The 14,753-nt window shown below is 42.2% G+C and overlaps 1 protein-coding gene across 1 annotated transcript in view; it reads right to left on the reverse strand.

Annotated features, from left to right (window-relative positions):
- The window catches only part of LOC112112818 (phospholipid-transporting ATPase IB-like), a 422,105-nt gene that overhangs the window by 6,601 nt on the left and 400,751 nt on the right, over window positions 1-14,753 (reverse strand). The window contains exons 28-31 of the mRNA XM_026653425.1: window positions 9,533-9,655; window positions 8,285-8,363; window positions 760-821; window positions 333-389 (exon numbers count right to left, since the gene is read on the reverse strand). Coding sequence (XP_026509210.1) covers window positions 333-389; window positions 760-821; window positions 8,285-8,363; window positions 9,533-9,655 — 321 coding nt within the window. The remainder of the gene's footprint in view (window positions 1-332; window positions 390-759; window positions 822-8,284; window positions 8,364-9,532; window positions 9,656-14,753) is intronic.

Below are 14,753 nucleotides of genomic sequence, written 5' to 3' on the forward strand. Positions count from 1 at the left end.
AACGCTGGTCTCCCCCCATGAAATCTACTATACAGATTTCATGGGGGGAAACCAGATTTCACCGTCTGTGACACGTTTTTCACAGCCATGAATTTGGTAGGGCCCTAATTATGCTCTGTCATCTGCAGTTATCCCCTAATACAAACATACTCTATGAAGTGAAAAGCAAGGAAAATCCAGATGATTGTACCCCAGATGAAAATACAACTACACTACCTCCACTTCAAACCTAAATACAAAAAATTGTAAATTTCTATATTAAAATATAAAACATAAAATATGAAGAGAGATGTGGGCAAGAAAGATACCAAAAAAGATTGAGGACCACTTACTTTAGTCCATGCTGTGGTCTCTAAACCAGCTTTCAAACAAACAGTAACCACAACATACTGTGGAAAGAAAGAAACGGAGGAAATATATTATATTCAGCATATATATCCCACACCTAGCTGTTTAACTTTCCCCCTTCTAAAAATAACAATACTTTTATTTATATGCTGTCCATCCCCAAAGGCCTCTGGGCACCTAACAGAACTAAAAGCATAATTTTTACACAATATTGTTCAGTAAATTTCTGAAAGAGGGAATGAAAAAGAAAAGACAAAACATTTATACACACACACAGACACACACACAGACACACACACACACGGTGTAATTCTAATCTCACTCATACACCTACTGATGTATACCAGTGTCTGATTGGAAGCAACTCTACTATTCAGCAAAATTGCTAAGATATAAATGCTAAGAACTTACTGTATAAACGATGTTTCCAACAAATAAATAGTCTGGTCCTTGGCCATTTGTGAACACTGCATCTGAAAGAGAGATAACAAAGCTTATCATCATATTTGATAATCAGTGTATCAATAGAATGGAATAAAAGGGGAGAATTTCAAAGACAAAGATTTTCAATAACGTGCTTGAAAAAATCTCTCCCGAATTTGTCTTTGTAGAGTGCCTTTCATACTCTATGCTTCTCAAAGCACTTTAAAAAAGCAATATGTTAGAAATTGGTAATGCAGTGTTGTGTTTATATGCTCAGAAATAGCACTTTATATGCTCAGAAATAGCACAGTCACAACCTTAGTTGTTAAAAACTATTTTAGTGAGAGAATGAATGTTTGCCAGGCACTAACAAACAAATTGTCTAGAAGAGCTAAGGAATTTTCTGTGTCACTCTGTGCTGCATATTGACACCTCTAATATTTTTTTAAATTTGATATTCCTTCAAAGTAAATAGTTTTTAAACATAAAATGATTTGTAGTGATTTGTAGCCAAATGAGGTTGCTAGTGGATACATGTAACACCTAAAACATCTTAATGGGTGTTAATGTATCAACTGACTGGCATTCAGTCTTAGACACCCTTTCTCCTGGCAGAAAGCGTGCAGAAGGGTGTGAGTACAGGTTGATCTATCATCTGAAAGTGCCAAGCTTAGCAATACTTCAAGTGTCCATTTAGTCATTCTTAGCACTTGCCAACTTAAAATAGAGGTCTATGAAAGAACACATGACAGCCACATGAATGCCAAATGGACTCATCATTATTGGAACCTTCAAGCATTACCCAAGCATGAACACCATTTATGTTTTCATAGGTTTCAAGATGTCTGCTAGAGAAGTATACAAGACTGGAGTTGGAACAGACTTGGCATAGTGCTTATGACCTTGAGTGGTTTCACTTTTTGAATTTATGTGCAGGACTGGACTTCATATTAGCAAACTGGGATCATTTACTGATATGGCTTGTAGTCTTACATTGATCATGGATCTTCATTCAAGCAGACGCAGCAGCTTTTTTCAGCTTCCCGACAGAGTTCTGCTGATACAGCTCTGTCCTGCTCGTCAATACCCTCAATTTTCAAACCTTAACCCTCTCCTGAGTAGGAGCTGCCAATCATGCCTACTTTAATTATTCCAAATTGTAGTTAGGCGGAGAAATGTTCATTAAAGGCGAAGGCCTGTTTTCATCTGTGAACTAAACAGCATTTGAACTTAGATTTTTTTAGGTAAAAGTACATTTGCAATCACCTACTGTCCGACCAGTGTAGTTACACTGACCATCCAGTTTGGATTTGCTGCTCAATAATTACATTGAAGTGGTACTGGACACTGCTGCAAAATCCTACCTTAATGCCTCAAAGTGGCGCAGCAGTGACCCTGGCTTGTCTGACAGAGAGGATAGCGGAGTGTATTCTTCAGTAGGTTCAACCATGCTATTAAGGTGTCAGACTAACAACCCAGGGAGAGGACATCTGTCCTCCTTCTTGAGGTTGGGTGCTAGCTAAGTTGAGGAGGTAAACTCACCACTGACAGCATAGCCAGTGGGTGGATGAAGAAATGGCTAAAACAACATGAATAAATGGGTCCCAGCTCCCCGTGCGCGCCTTGATCCGTTTTATGACAGTAGTCGGGAGTTCAGTCGATGAGAGGCTGTTAAGAATCTCAGGAGCCAGAAAAAGGACTGCCCTTTCAGTGTGCACCTATAACTGCAGGACACTGATGAGAGGCAATTCGATCAACCATCTAATGGAGGAGAAGGCAAGGACAGCCTGAGGAAACCTTGGTCTCTGCGAAACACAATGAAGAAAGGAGATGGAAGTGAAGTGGAGAGAAAAAAGTACCATCAAGTTGGGAAAAGGAGAAGGCGCAAGAACCGTTGGAGGAATCGGCTTCATCACCAACAAGGAATGGTCTTCAAAAATCATCTCCAGCAAGTTCAAGTCATCATGCATTGGAGTGCCACACCTCCAACTGAACAAGAACAGCACCCTCAAGATTATTCAGAATTATGCTCCCACAAGCACAAGCGAAGATGCCGATGTGGAAGAATTCTACCAGGAGCTCGAGGAAACCCTCGCTCAAAAATCCACATATACGATTGCGAAGGGAGATTTCAATGCCAAAGCTGGAAGAGGGAAAGAAGGTGAAAAATTAATTGGAAGGTATGGCACTGGTGAACAGAATCCACGAGAAAAGCGACTGGCAACTCTGGCGGAGACTAAAGAAATGTTCATTGGTAACACCTAGAAGAAGGCCAAGAGGAGGTGGACATGAATCGTGCCCAATGCGAAGAACAAGAACAAGATTGATTATATTCTGATCAATAAGTGGCGCATTATACAAGACATCTCAGTAGTGCCATCATTTAACACCGGTAGTGACCATCACTTGCTCAGAGCACGGCTCAACTTCAATGAAAAAGTGGAGAAGAAAGCACTACAGATGGCAAATCAGAGACAGCGGCCAAAAATATTTGACAAGGCAATCTTGAAAGCGAACATTTCTAAAGAAGACTGGAGTCTTATAGATAATGGTGATGAGGATTATAAAAACTTCACTGATAAGTTGAGGCAATGTGTGAAATTAGCCAAGAAAGAAAGACTGAAAAGAGCGAAGGGAAGAATCTCAGAGGAAACACGGAACTTGCTAGAGAAGCAGAGGAATATGAAGCAAAATGACGGTGACAAATTTGATTACTCCCTCCTCTGCAAGTTGATAAGAAGACGACTAAAGGAGGACTTCGAGAAGTACCAAAATGAAAGGCTCTTAAAGATGGCTGAAGATCACAGAAGCCTCAAAAAATGCAAAAGGGAATTGACACTGTACAGATCAACAATAATGGTGTTGAAGAACAGGGACAGAAAACCAGTAATTGACAGAACAGGGATGGAAGTGGTCTGCAAAGATTTCTACACCGAACTGTTCACGTCTCAGATAAATGTCCCAGTAACCAACACTTCAATAGACCAATGAGCATGTACTCCCAGTCCTTGTCAGAGAAGTTCAACATGCAGTTCACAAAATGAAGGAAGGAAAAGCCCCAGGTAAAGATGGACTGACAATCGAAATAAGAGCTGGAGGCCAAGACCTCTGGGAAACCTTTGCTCAGAGGTTTAGCTGTTACTTGGAAATGCAGAAGATACCATCTAGCTGGAAGGAGTCCAACACCATTCTGCTGTACAAGAAGGGCGACCGTGAAGATCTAAACAACTATTGTTCAATATGCCTGCTCTCACATGTCTATAAGCTGTTCACCAAAATAATAACAAACCGACTCTCACAGAGTCTGGACAAGCAGCAGCCAAGAGAGCAGGCAGGCTTTTGAAGGAATTTCAGTACAATGGACCATATTTTCACTATAAACCAGCTATTGGAACTCTCACGGGAATACAAATTCCCTTTATGTATTGCCTTCATCGACTATGAAAAAGCGTTCGACAGTACAGAGATCAATGCAATGTTGAAAGCACATTGACACAAACGATATCAAACTATTAAAGGAAGCAAATTCTGACTGCACAACAGATATAACCTTGTTTGATACTCCCCTTTGCATCCCAGTTAAGAAAGGTGTGAAACAAGGAGACAGTTTCACCGAAACTCTTCACAGCCTGCCTCAAAATGGTAATGAGGCAGATAAATTGGAAGGGTGGAATCAACATCAACGGAGAGCAGTTAAACCATCTCAGATTCACGGATGATATTGTGTTGATCGCCGAAAATGCTATCAAACTACAGAAAATGCCGCGAGAACTCAACCCAAAAAGCAGCCAAGTCGGACTGAAAATTAACTGCTCCAAAACGAAATTTATGTGGTCTGACACCTTACCAAAAGCCCAAATAACAGGCAAGGGAGAACAAATAGAAGAAGTTGAGCAATAAGTCTATTTAGGCCAAGAAATTAACATGCGGCATGATCAGGAAGGTGAACTCTCGCAAAGAAAGCAAGCAAGTTGGTGCACATTCAATTCTCTCAAGGATGTCCTCCAAGGAAAAATCAACAAGGCAACACGTGCCAACCTCTTCAACTCAACAGTACTGCCAGCAATGTTGTACGGCAGCGAAACATGGGTACTGACGAAGACAGAGGAGCAGCAACTGTCTGTCATGGAGAGGGTGATGGAAAGAAGAATTCTGGGAATTTCAATCTGTGACCGAGTTCCCAATGAAGTGATCAGACAGCAGCAATGTGGAGTGTAGGACATTGTTGTTGAGAGCAGGCATAGTAAAATGCGATGGGCCGGGCATATAGCGAAGCTCACTGACAATCGATGGACTGCAGCTGTTCCCGTGGGTACCACTTGGCAACTAAAACGACCACTTGACCGACCTCCAAAGAGATGGGAAGATTTTATTGTGAAAAGACATGGCTGCACATGGAAAAGGAAGGCCAGGATATGAGAAGAATGGAAGACGTGTTGTGATCAGCACAATCTATACGAGGGCTGAAGGATCAATTGATTAAGGTGATCAAGGTGAAGGTATTGGACAAATGATGGGGGTCAGAACTGTAACTTACTTTTCCCCCTGGGAATCCTTTAGTCTAGGTCTTGCCATTTGGCATCCCTGGCTGCTGAGAGAGATAAAAGGTATTTACTGAAAGTGTGGTGTGATTTAAAACTGCTTCCTAGCCAGTATGGATGGGAGCTTGTTTGGTTTCTTGTCATAGAAAACTGTAATCACCTTATCTCTTCTATTATCTCCAGTGCATCTTAACAATGCCAAGAGAGGCTTACTTTAGTGTCTGCTGCTTAAGTTTGTAGTGAAATTTGTCTATGTGTGGCCATATTGGTTGTCATGGATCCAATGTAATCTGGCCTAGTTACTCTGTACTTATAGTACGGTGTCATGGGAAACACTTAAGTTCAGATATCTAAGTACTTTTCAATGTAATTACTAGATTTTTTTAAATATTCTAACATTATACTGCATTCCATGACCTCATTCTTTGGGAAGTCAGTGGCCCTGCAAAGAAAGTCCTTTCTGTTAATAAGAAAGAATCTGAAGATGTGCAGAAAATATCTATCTTTAGGGATATGCATTCACTGAATATATGCAGTCTTTATCCTAAGGAACTCAAGTGGGTAAAGAACATCCCAGTGTGAATGAAACATTTTTGTCTGAAGCTTTAAAAACACTTTTTACTCCAACATAAAGAAAGTTGAAAACTTTATATTCGCCCCTCTTTGGAGCATAATTTAGCATAATTTTTCAGAAATTAAATTATTAATATTGGAGAAGAATGAGCATCATAATCTATTTCATTTGTTGACACCTAAAAGGGCACTTTAAGAGAATATTTGTATTTAAGATAATAGTTAGGGACAGATCAAGAAGTTAAGGAAAAAAATATAAACAAACAAAAGTTTCTTAATTGTAACTTCTGGACAGATCAACCTAAAACAGAATTTAGAGAGGAGCTGTTTATTTTAACCCAATAACAGTACTGGTTGTTATGCATGATAAGATATGAGTAATCCTATTTCTTGAGTCAGGTAATAAGTAGACTGTAAGAGTTTGTCTTGTGCATGTATACTCCTCAGGGCATTCTGTGCCAAAAAATTAAAAATTATGTGCACAATATTGCAAAATTCTGCAAAATTTATTTGTCAAATAAATGTGGAGGCTTCAGCATGGCATTGGGGAGCTTAGGTCAGTGGCTGCATAGAGGTGGGAGATCACTGTGCAGTTCCCCTCCCACCCCCCAGGACACGGATTCAGCGGTGAGGCTGCATCCAACCCTGACATAGCACAAAGACTGGGCCTGCCCCAGAAACACTCCAGGGCCCTGCCCCTCCGTGCCTGGTGCACCAGGTGTGGGCAGGCAGGCTCAGCAATGCAGGATCCAAGTGTGGAGGGGCTTAGTGTGGGGGGATCCAGGTGTGAGTTGAGAGGGCTCTGTGTGGGGCAATCTGGATGCAATCTCAGTAGGGGATCTGAGTTCAGGGGGGATTTGGATGCACAGGGGCTTGTTGTGGGGTTCTGGGTGCCATGGTAATGGGACTCTGCAGGAGGGTCCAGGTGAAGGTGGTTGGGGCTCAGCGGGGAGGGGGAGTCTGGATGTGGGGAGGATAGAGCTCAGCAGGGGGATCTGGGGTGCTCAGTGGGGGGGTTCCAGTTGCTGGTGAAGTGGAGCTCAGTGGAGTGGGGATCCATGTGAAGCTGGTTGGGGCTCGGTAGGGTGGCGATCCGGGTGCGGGTGGCTTGTCGGGGTGGTCCAGGTGCAGGGGGAGTGGGGCTCATCGGGGGGGTTCTGGGTGCGGGGGGGGGGGGGGGGGGGAGGGGGGGGGGGGGGGGGTGGGTGGGAGGGGGTCTGGATGCATAGGGGTTGGGCGGATGGGGTATCAATTCACTGTACGGTGATCCCTCCCCCTGCAGCTGAGGAGCAATGGGTGCAGGAAGCGGGGGAGGAGTTTGCAGAGCTTCCTACAGCCTGGGGAGAAATCTGGGGGTGGGTCTGACATGGCCCCAGATGCTGTGCAGGGGGAGAGGAAGTCCTGTCCTCACCAGCCCAGCTGGGACTAGCTGCTGAACCCAGCGCAGGGTAGGAGCCACCAGCCAGGTCTTCTCCAGTCCCGTCCCCTGCCCCACAGTGGCTTACCTCTCTGCCGGCTGCCCTGGGCACCGGAAACATACTGCAGGGGAGGGTCGTCTGACCACTCTTGTGGCTTCCTTTTGCTTCCCTGTCAGAAAGTCATTTTTCTGCGGGGAAGAAAAGAAATCTATGGGGGACATAAATTCTGTGCATGCGCAGTGGCGCAGAATTCCCCCAGGAGTAATGCTATGTACATTCTGGCTGGGTACAGGGTGGGATTTCTTGTCTTTCTGTAAAGTACCAAGCAATTGCCATTGGCAGCTGCAGGATACCAGACTTGAGGATGTCACTGTCTCATTTGATAGGGCAAATTCTGTTTTCCTAATTTTTCTAACTCTGAACCTGATCCAGCTTCCACTTAAGTGAACAGAAGCCCTTCCATTGACTTCAGTGGGAGTTGGTTGGGTCACTCTTGGAATTATCCTGCATTTTGTAGGCAATTTGGGAAGAGACTATTGTAGAATTTAAAAGGCCCAACAAATATAAAGCAAAAGGTTTCCCTATTGTAAAGATATAAAACTCACTATATGAACACTGTACAAGTATGTGATATGAGGAATGAAAATATTTGAAAAGGAAAGAAAACTGAAGATTTTGTGTGTGTGCCTGAACCCATGTTTTATTTCAGAACCTTCAGAAGACATAAGTGTGTGACTGAAAGAGGCTTACTAAAAATTACGTATGGAAGTCACTATATGGAAGATATCCATGTCAAATGCAAGAAGAGTGGCTTCCAAAGGTCAGCGTTGATAAATGGTCAAGGCTAGAAGCTATAACCGGTCCGACTGTCTATCATCATTAGTTTTCTTAGAACCAGTTGTGACCTCCAGCTCTGCAAACACATTGGCACTGGGACGACTGAACGCTACTTGCTGACATTTGAAATAATGAAGCAGTTACCATGTTCCAGCACTTTCAGTGGAAACCAGAAAAGAATGATGGAGTGGATCAAGGCGTTGATGCAGTGACCCCAGAAAACCTGAGGGAAAACAAACCAAGCAAGTCAGGAGTCCGCCAAAAATCTTGATCTCTCTCTAACTCCCAACAAATACTTCATTGTGAAATTTACTGGCAGAGTGTAATGTTTCTCCTAAACTGCAATACTTGAACTTTTCTGAAATATATTTCCTCATCCACTTTTTATGTAATTTCTGTGCTACCACCAGACAACTCTGCTTCAATTGAAGGATTTTTTAAATACAGTATGTCAGATTATACTAGGGCAAAGATACTACCCCCAAAAATCTTCATCAGAATATGAGCAGGTGGATTCACCTTTGTTTAATTGCTCAAATTATCATGATGATAGACAGGACTATTAATGCAATGAAACAGTTACTTTATTTTCTTTTAATGGAGAAAAGTACTTTTTGTACCCCACAATGTCCCATTTAAAAGTCTTATGTTTCTCATATGTCAGAGGTTTGCATATTCTGCAATTTTGTTCTTTGAAATCTTAGAATCCCTCTGACAAAACAAACCTAGGACCTTGCTTTGTTTCAAGAGTATATTTAATTACTCATTAAAAAACCCCCAGAACATCAAATGGTGAAATTTCTTAGCACAAAGAGGTCAGTAAATCAACGAAACAGAAAGTGTAGGATATTCTCCAAAATATTAAAAGAAAATACAAGAGTGTAACTTTATCTGCAAAATTCTTAACCCTCTGCAATGACAGGAAGAATAAAATCATCCTAACTTAAGAAAAACTTTAAAAAGAGATTTAGCAAGGCTGGTAGGTAGGATTATGGCAGCATTTCAATATGAAACTCAAAAACCAGGCACAGCTCATCCAGCTTCTCTGAAAGAAGCAGTCAGGCCATATATTGCTAGGTAGAGTCAGCTATGAGTTGCAAAATTCATATTCAGTTATGGGCCCTAATCTGAACGTCCCCAAAATTTGGATGGACTTCAGGCCTATCATTCTAGTTCTGGCCTCTCTTCTAGTCAGTATTCTTCTAGTCAGAAACAGCAAATTATTTTCAAAAGAACACAACATTTTAGGAAGCAAGGACAACCCTGATTTCAAGGGAGTTATGCTGGCATAAAACTGAATGAGGCCTTTAAGACTGAAAAAAACAAGACTTAAAAATATAATGCTAGTATTTTTCTTTTAATTTTTTTAAAAAATAAAACATTTCCCGTTACCCTCGTGTTGAACCCATCTGCATTTTGAGTAATTTTGTAGAGCTGGGGAAATCTAAGCATGCTGTCTTGAGTACATGATCGTTCAAAGATTCCCAGAGTGAAGGGTGGCAATGCTGTGAAAATCTACAAAGAAAACAAACACTAATTAAAAAACACCTATTAACTTTATAAGTAGGTCCAAGATAATGTTTGAGATCTAGGGTGAAATCCTGGTGCCACTGAAGTCAATGGCAAAACTCCCATTGAGTTCAGTCGGGACAGAATCTCATCCCAAGAGTGTAATTTGACATAATTTTCAATCAAACCAAAACCTGAAATGCAGTGATTCATAATTCTTATTATTGATTGTACTTAACCTAAGGACAAAAAGAAGCCAGAAAAGGTAGTTCTTACTCTTGCTGTTAACTAATAAGCTGAGCATCAGTATTTCATGTCATATTATTAGACAACTAGTCTAGTTACATTAAAATGTATCTAAAGCCTGAAAAAGAAAGGCTGGCATGTACATTATGGAAAAGATTTGAGGTAAGTTGGTTCAAACATAGCTGCAACTGGAGCCGGGAAAGTATTTCATTTGTTTTACTAAAGCAAAGATTATAAAGACATTAGTGCAAGTAAATGTGGAAATCAGACAAAAACTTCTAAAAAATAAAGAACATTCTAGATTCTGTTATTTCTGGCCTTCTGTGGTGTCTAAGTGAGGCATGAACCTTGATAGGAGTATGCCAACTCAGACTGAATCCAGACAAAAAAGAAGTGATATTGCTAGGTCAGAGGAACATCTAGAGAAAGAAACAGAGACCAGCATTTTGTTTCTATTTTGTTTCTGCTTTTTCACATGAGTTTTTGGAGGAAAGATCTGTTTATGAGATATTTGGAGTTCAGAACTTTGTCTAGTAATTACTGTTCTGCACGTATATACTTTTTGATAGCAGCTACAGAAAATGTTTACACTGAATGAAATAAATATGGACGTATTATCATTTGTATTGCATTAAAACCCAAGGGCTCCAGTCAGGATCAGGATCCTGTTTGTGCTACGAAGGGCACAAACTCATAGGATTCTCATCCACCACAGACATTTCTGTGTGATCTGGGGAAAGTCACTGAGGGTATGTCTACAGTGCATCTGTGGCTGGCCCATGCCAGCTGACTTGGGCTAACGGGGATCAGGCTACGGGGCTGTTTAATTGCAGTGCAGACATTTTGGCTTGGGGTGGAGCCTGGGCTCTGAGACCCCACGAGGTGGGAGGGTATCAGAGCCCAGGCTCCAGCCCAAACCAGAACATCTACACCACAATTAAACAGTCCCATAGCCCGAGTCTTGTGAGCTCAAGTCAGTCATGAGTGTTGAACTGCAGTGTAGACATAGGATCAGATTTAAAGGTATTTAGGCCAGGGAGGTCAGACTAAATGATCTGGTGGTCCTTCTGGTCTTAAACTCTATGATTCTATGACCTAAAAATGTGGATAGGCACTCAGTGGGGCTTTCAAAAATGCCTAGGGACTTAACTCCTACTGGGAGTTAGACACCTAGTGGGATTTTTAAAAATGCTAAATTCCCGATAACAGGAGTTAGGTACCTAGGAGATTTTGAAAATCCACCATGGCATCTATCTGCATCTTTAGGCTCCTAAATACCTTTCCAAATCTCGCCCTTCAGATTTCTGCACCTCAGTTCTCCAACTCTAAAACGGGACAATGGTATGAGATGATGAGTCATCCCTGAACAAAAGCCTGATTAAGCCACATTAGAATGGCCACACTGGGACAGACCAATGGTCCATCTAGCCCAGGATCCTGTGTTTCAACAGTGGCCAGTGCCAAGTGCTTCAGAGGATGTGAGCAGAACAAGGTAATTTATCACGTGATCCACCCCTTGTTGTCCAGTCCCAGCTTCTGGCAGTCAGAGGTTTGAGTCCCTGACCATCTTGACTAATGGTGACTAATGAACCTATCTTCCATTAACTTATCTAATTCTTTTCTGAACCCAGTTATACTCTTGTGCTTTACAACATCCCCTGGCAACAAGTTCCACCAGCTGACTGTGCGTTGTGTGAAGAAGTACTTCCTTATGTTTGTTTTAAACCTGCTGCCTACTAATTTCATTGGGTGACCCCTGGTTCTTGTGTTATGTGAAGGGATAAATAATTCCTTATTCACTTTCTCCATACCATTCATGATTTTATAGGCCTCCATCATCTCCCCTGAGTCATTCCTGTGCTAGGCTTCAGCCAATCCACAAGCCAGGAGCTAGTCTGGTGATTCTCAGGGCAGATATATAAGCCTCATGGGAGAAACAGCAGCTCAGTCTGCCCAACATCACTTCATGGCTTGGAACTCTCCCCTGCCTGAAAGTGGTGACTGATTGCACATGCCTTAGCCTGCTCTAGCCCTGCCCTTGCTCCGGCCTTGCTCCTAGCACTACTTTTGCTTTGTTCTTAATCCACTCTTGACTCCTGAGTCTGGCTCTGACCTATGGTTCCGGTTCCTGGCCTGGCTGACACTGCACCAACCACTAGACCAGACTGCCTCTGCTCCAACCACTAGGCCTGACCCTCCACATCTCAGTTTCTGAGTTTGGGCAGACTGTGCTATCAGGCCCAGTGGCCAAAATGGTTTTTCTATGCCTGTAAGTGCCCCCTTACAGTCAAAATGAAATCTGCAGGCACTTCTGCCATTGAGATGGCAGAGCTAGTTCAAACCACCAGAACCAGTGGCCCAGCTATAATGGGAAAATACCTTTCTGCACTCATGTCCCAGCAGTCCTGGGCCCCTCTCACCATTAGCCACGATAGCCCAGGACCTAGGCCTGAAGATCCACTAGCAGAGAGATCTGAATTCTGCTGGGACTTTCAGGAGTTTCTCAATCAATGTCACCTATTGTTCCTGTTGCATCCAGTGATGTACCTGAATGACCAAACCGAATGACCAACTATACTGTTGAGGAGGATGAAAGTCTCGGGGAAGGAGAACATCAAGCTGGAGCAGAGGAAAGTAATTCCATAGTTGGAACCCTCTTTCCAGATGATGTCACGGTATCCTCTCACACTGAGGATACCTCTCTGGGGGAGTGGACCTCTGTTATTAGTAAGAGACAGGTAATAGTAATGGGGGATTCGATTATTAGACATGTAGATAGTTGGTTTGTGATGACTGGAAGATCTGCACGGTGAATTGTCTCCCGGGTGTGAAGGTTGCAGACCTCTCAAGACACCAAGATAGACTTATATGCAGTGCTGGGGAGGAGCCAATGATCATGGTACATGTAGGTTCCAGTAACATAGGGAAAAGTAGGAGAGAAGTCCTGGAGGTCATATGTAGGCTGATAGGTAAGAAACTCAAGTCCAGGATGGGCTCCACCTAAACCAAAATGGAACCAGATTGCTGAAATGTTAAATTAAAAAGATCATAGAGGAGTTTTTCAACTGCTGAAATGTAAAATTAAAAAGATCATAGAGGAGTTTTTCAACTAAGGGCTGGGAGAAAGCTGACAGGTGCAGAGGAGCACACAGTTCGGACAGCTACATCCCTTAGGGGAGGATTTATTAAAGGGGATATTCTATATCCTGGTAAAGAGGAGATGACAGAGGTTGATAAAGTACAGGTAGGAACTGAAGAGAAACAGACAAACAAAAAAGAGTCCCGTTCAATTACATCATACAAAGGCAGACAACTAAATACTGACAAATTTTATAAGTGCTTGTCTACAAACACAAGAAGTCTAAACAGTAAGATGGGTAAACTTGAGTGCCTGGTATTAAGAGGATACCACCATTTTGGAGGCTCAAACTATTCATAAGCACACAGACAAATTCGGCCAAAAAAAGTAAGAGGACTAAAAAAATGCCACCTTGACTAAGCAGAGTAAAAGAGGTGGTTAGAAACAAAAAGATATCCTTTGAAGTTAAACCCTAGTGAGGAAAATAGAAAGGAACAAACTCCGGCGAGTCAAGTGTAAAACTATAATTAGGCAGACCAAAAAAGAATTTGAAGAACAACTGGCAAAAGACACTAAAACTAACAGTAACATTTTTTAAAGTACATCAGAAGCAGGAAGCCTGCCAAACATTCAGTGGGGCCACGAGGTGACCGAGGTGCTAAAGGAGCACTCAAGAAAGACAAGGCTGTTACGGAGAGGCTAAATTCATTCTTGGAACTCTCCCCTGTCTGATAGTAATGACAAACTCCATCCACAAGCCTTAACTTGCTCCAACCCTGTTCTTGCTCCAGCCTAGCTTCCAACCCTATTCTTGCTTTGTTCCAAACCCGCTCCTGAGTCCAGGTCCAACCTCGGACTTCGGATCCTGGCTCAGATGCCACCAAACCAAGCACTACACCAGACTGCCACTGCTTCCACCATTAGGTCCAACCCTCCACATTTCGTTTTTGACAAATAGTACCTCACCAAGGTGTTGTGAGGAAAAATACATTAAAGATTGTGAAGTGCTCATACACTATGGTGATAGGGAGCATATAAATAGAAAGATTAGATATGGTCTCTTATGCACCAAAGGGTTTACAATCTAATTAAAGGCAAGGCTTAGGTGAGTGGAGGTAGGAATCAGGGAGGGAGAATGAATATAACAATAACATGGTCACATAATTCCCTAGGTTAACAATGTGCATCGCCTGATCCTTCTGAGGCATTTCAAGTATTGAGGTTTTTAAATGATCACGTCTAAAAATTCCCTATTAAGCCACAGCCCCTTGTGCAGCTCCCTTAATATTTGCTTCCACCACCACTCTGGCTGAAAAAGGTGACCCAGATTTTGCCTACTGTTTGATTTATTTATTTTGAAGGGCTTTATACAATCTAACCCAACTACTCCTCTATCTAGCATTATTAGTGCCTTTTAAAAACTACAAACTCTCCCCATTCTCCTTAGGACATCAGACCCCTTCTTTTTACATTTTCATTTTTTTATTTCAATTTCTAGAAATCATTAAAAAAAACCTCCTATATAAAAGCTGTAGGCACCTTTAACATACCAAAAAAATATCAAATAAATTTGACAGCACGTGGGGCTCAGAGACCACTAAGACCTCAAGGGTTATCCAACTCTCCCTGCTGCATCCAGGGGCAGGGATGAGTCCATGCAGCAGTAAACTACAAGAAGTGAGAAAATCCTATTCCCCTGCTCAGTTAATTACCTACCCGTTTACCCACACCTCCTGCACCCAACAGCCAATCTCCCAATGCCACGAAACAGCTCATAGA

The sequence above is a fragment of the Terrapene carolina genome, unplaced genomic scaffold (assembly GCF_002925995.2).
Source record: "Terrapene carolina triunguis isolate 2854851 unplaced genomic scaffold, T_m_triunguis-2.0 Scaffold139, whole genome shotgun sequence".
Classification (NCBI taxonomy): Eukaryota; Metazoa; Chordata; order Testudines; family Emydidae; genus Terrapene; species Terrapene triunguis.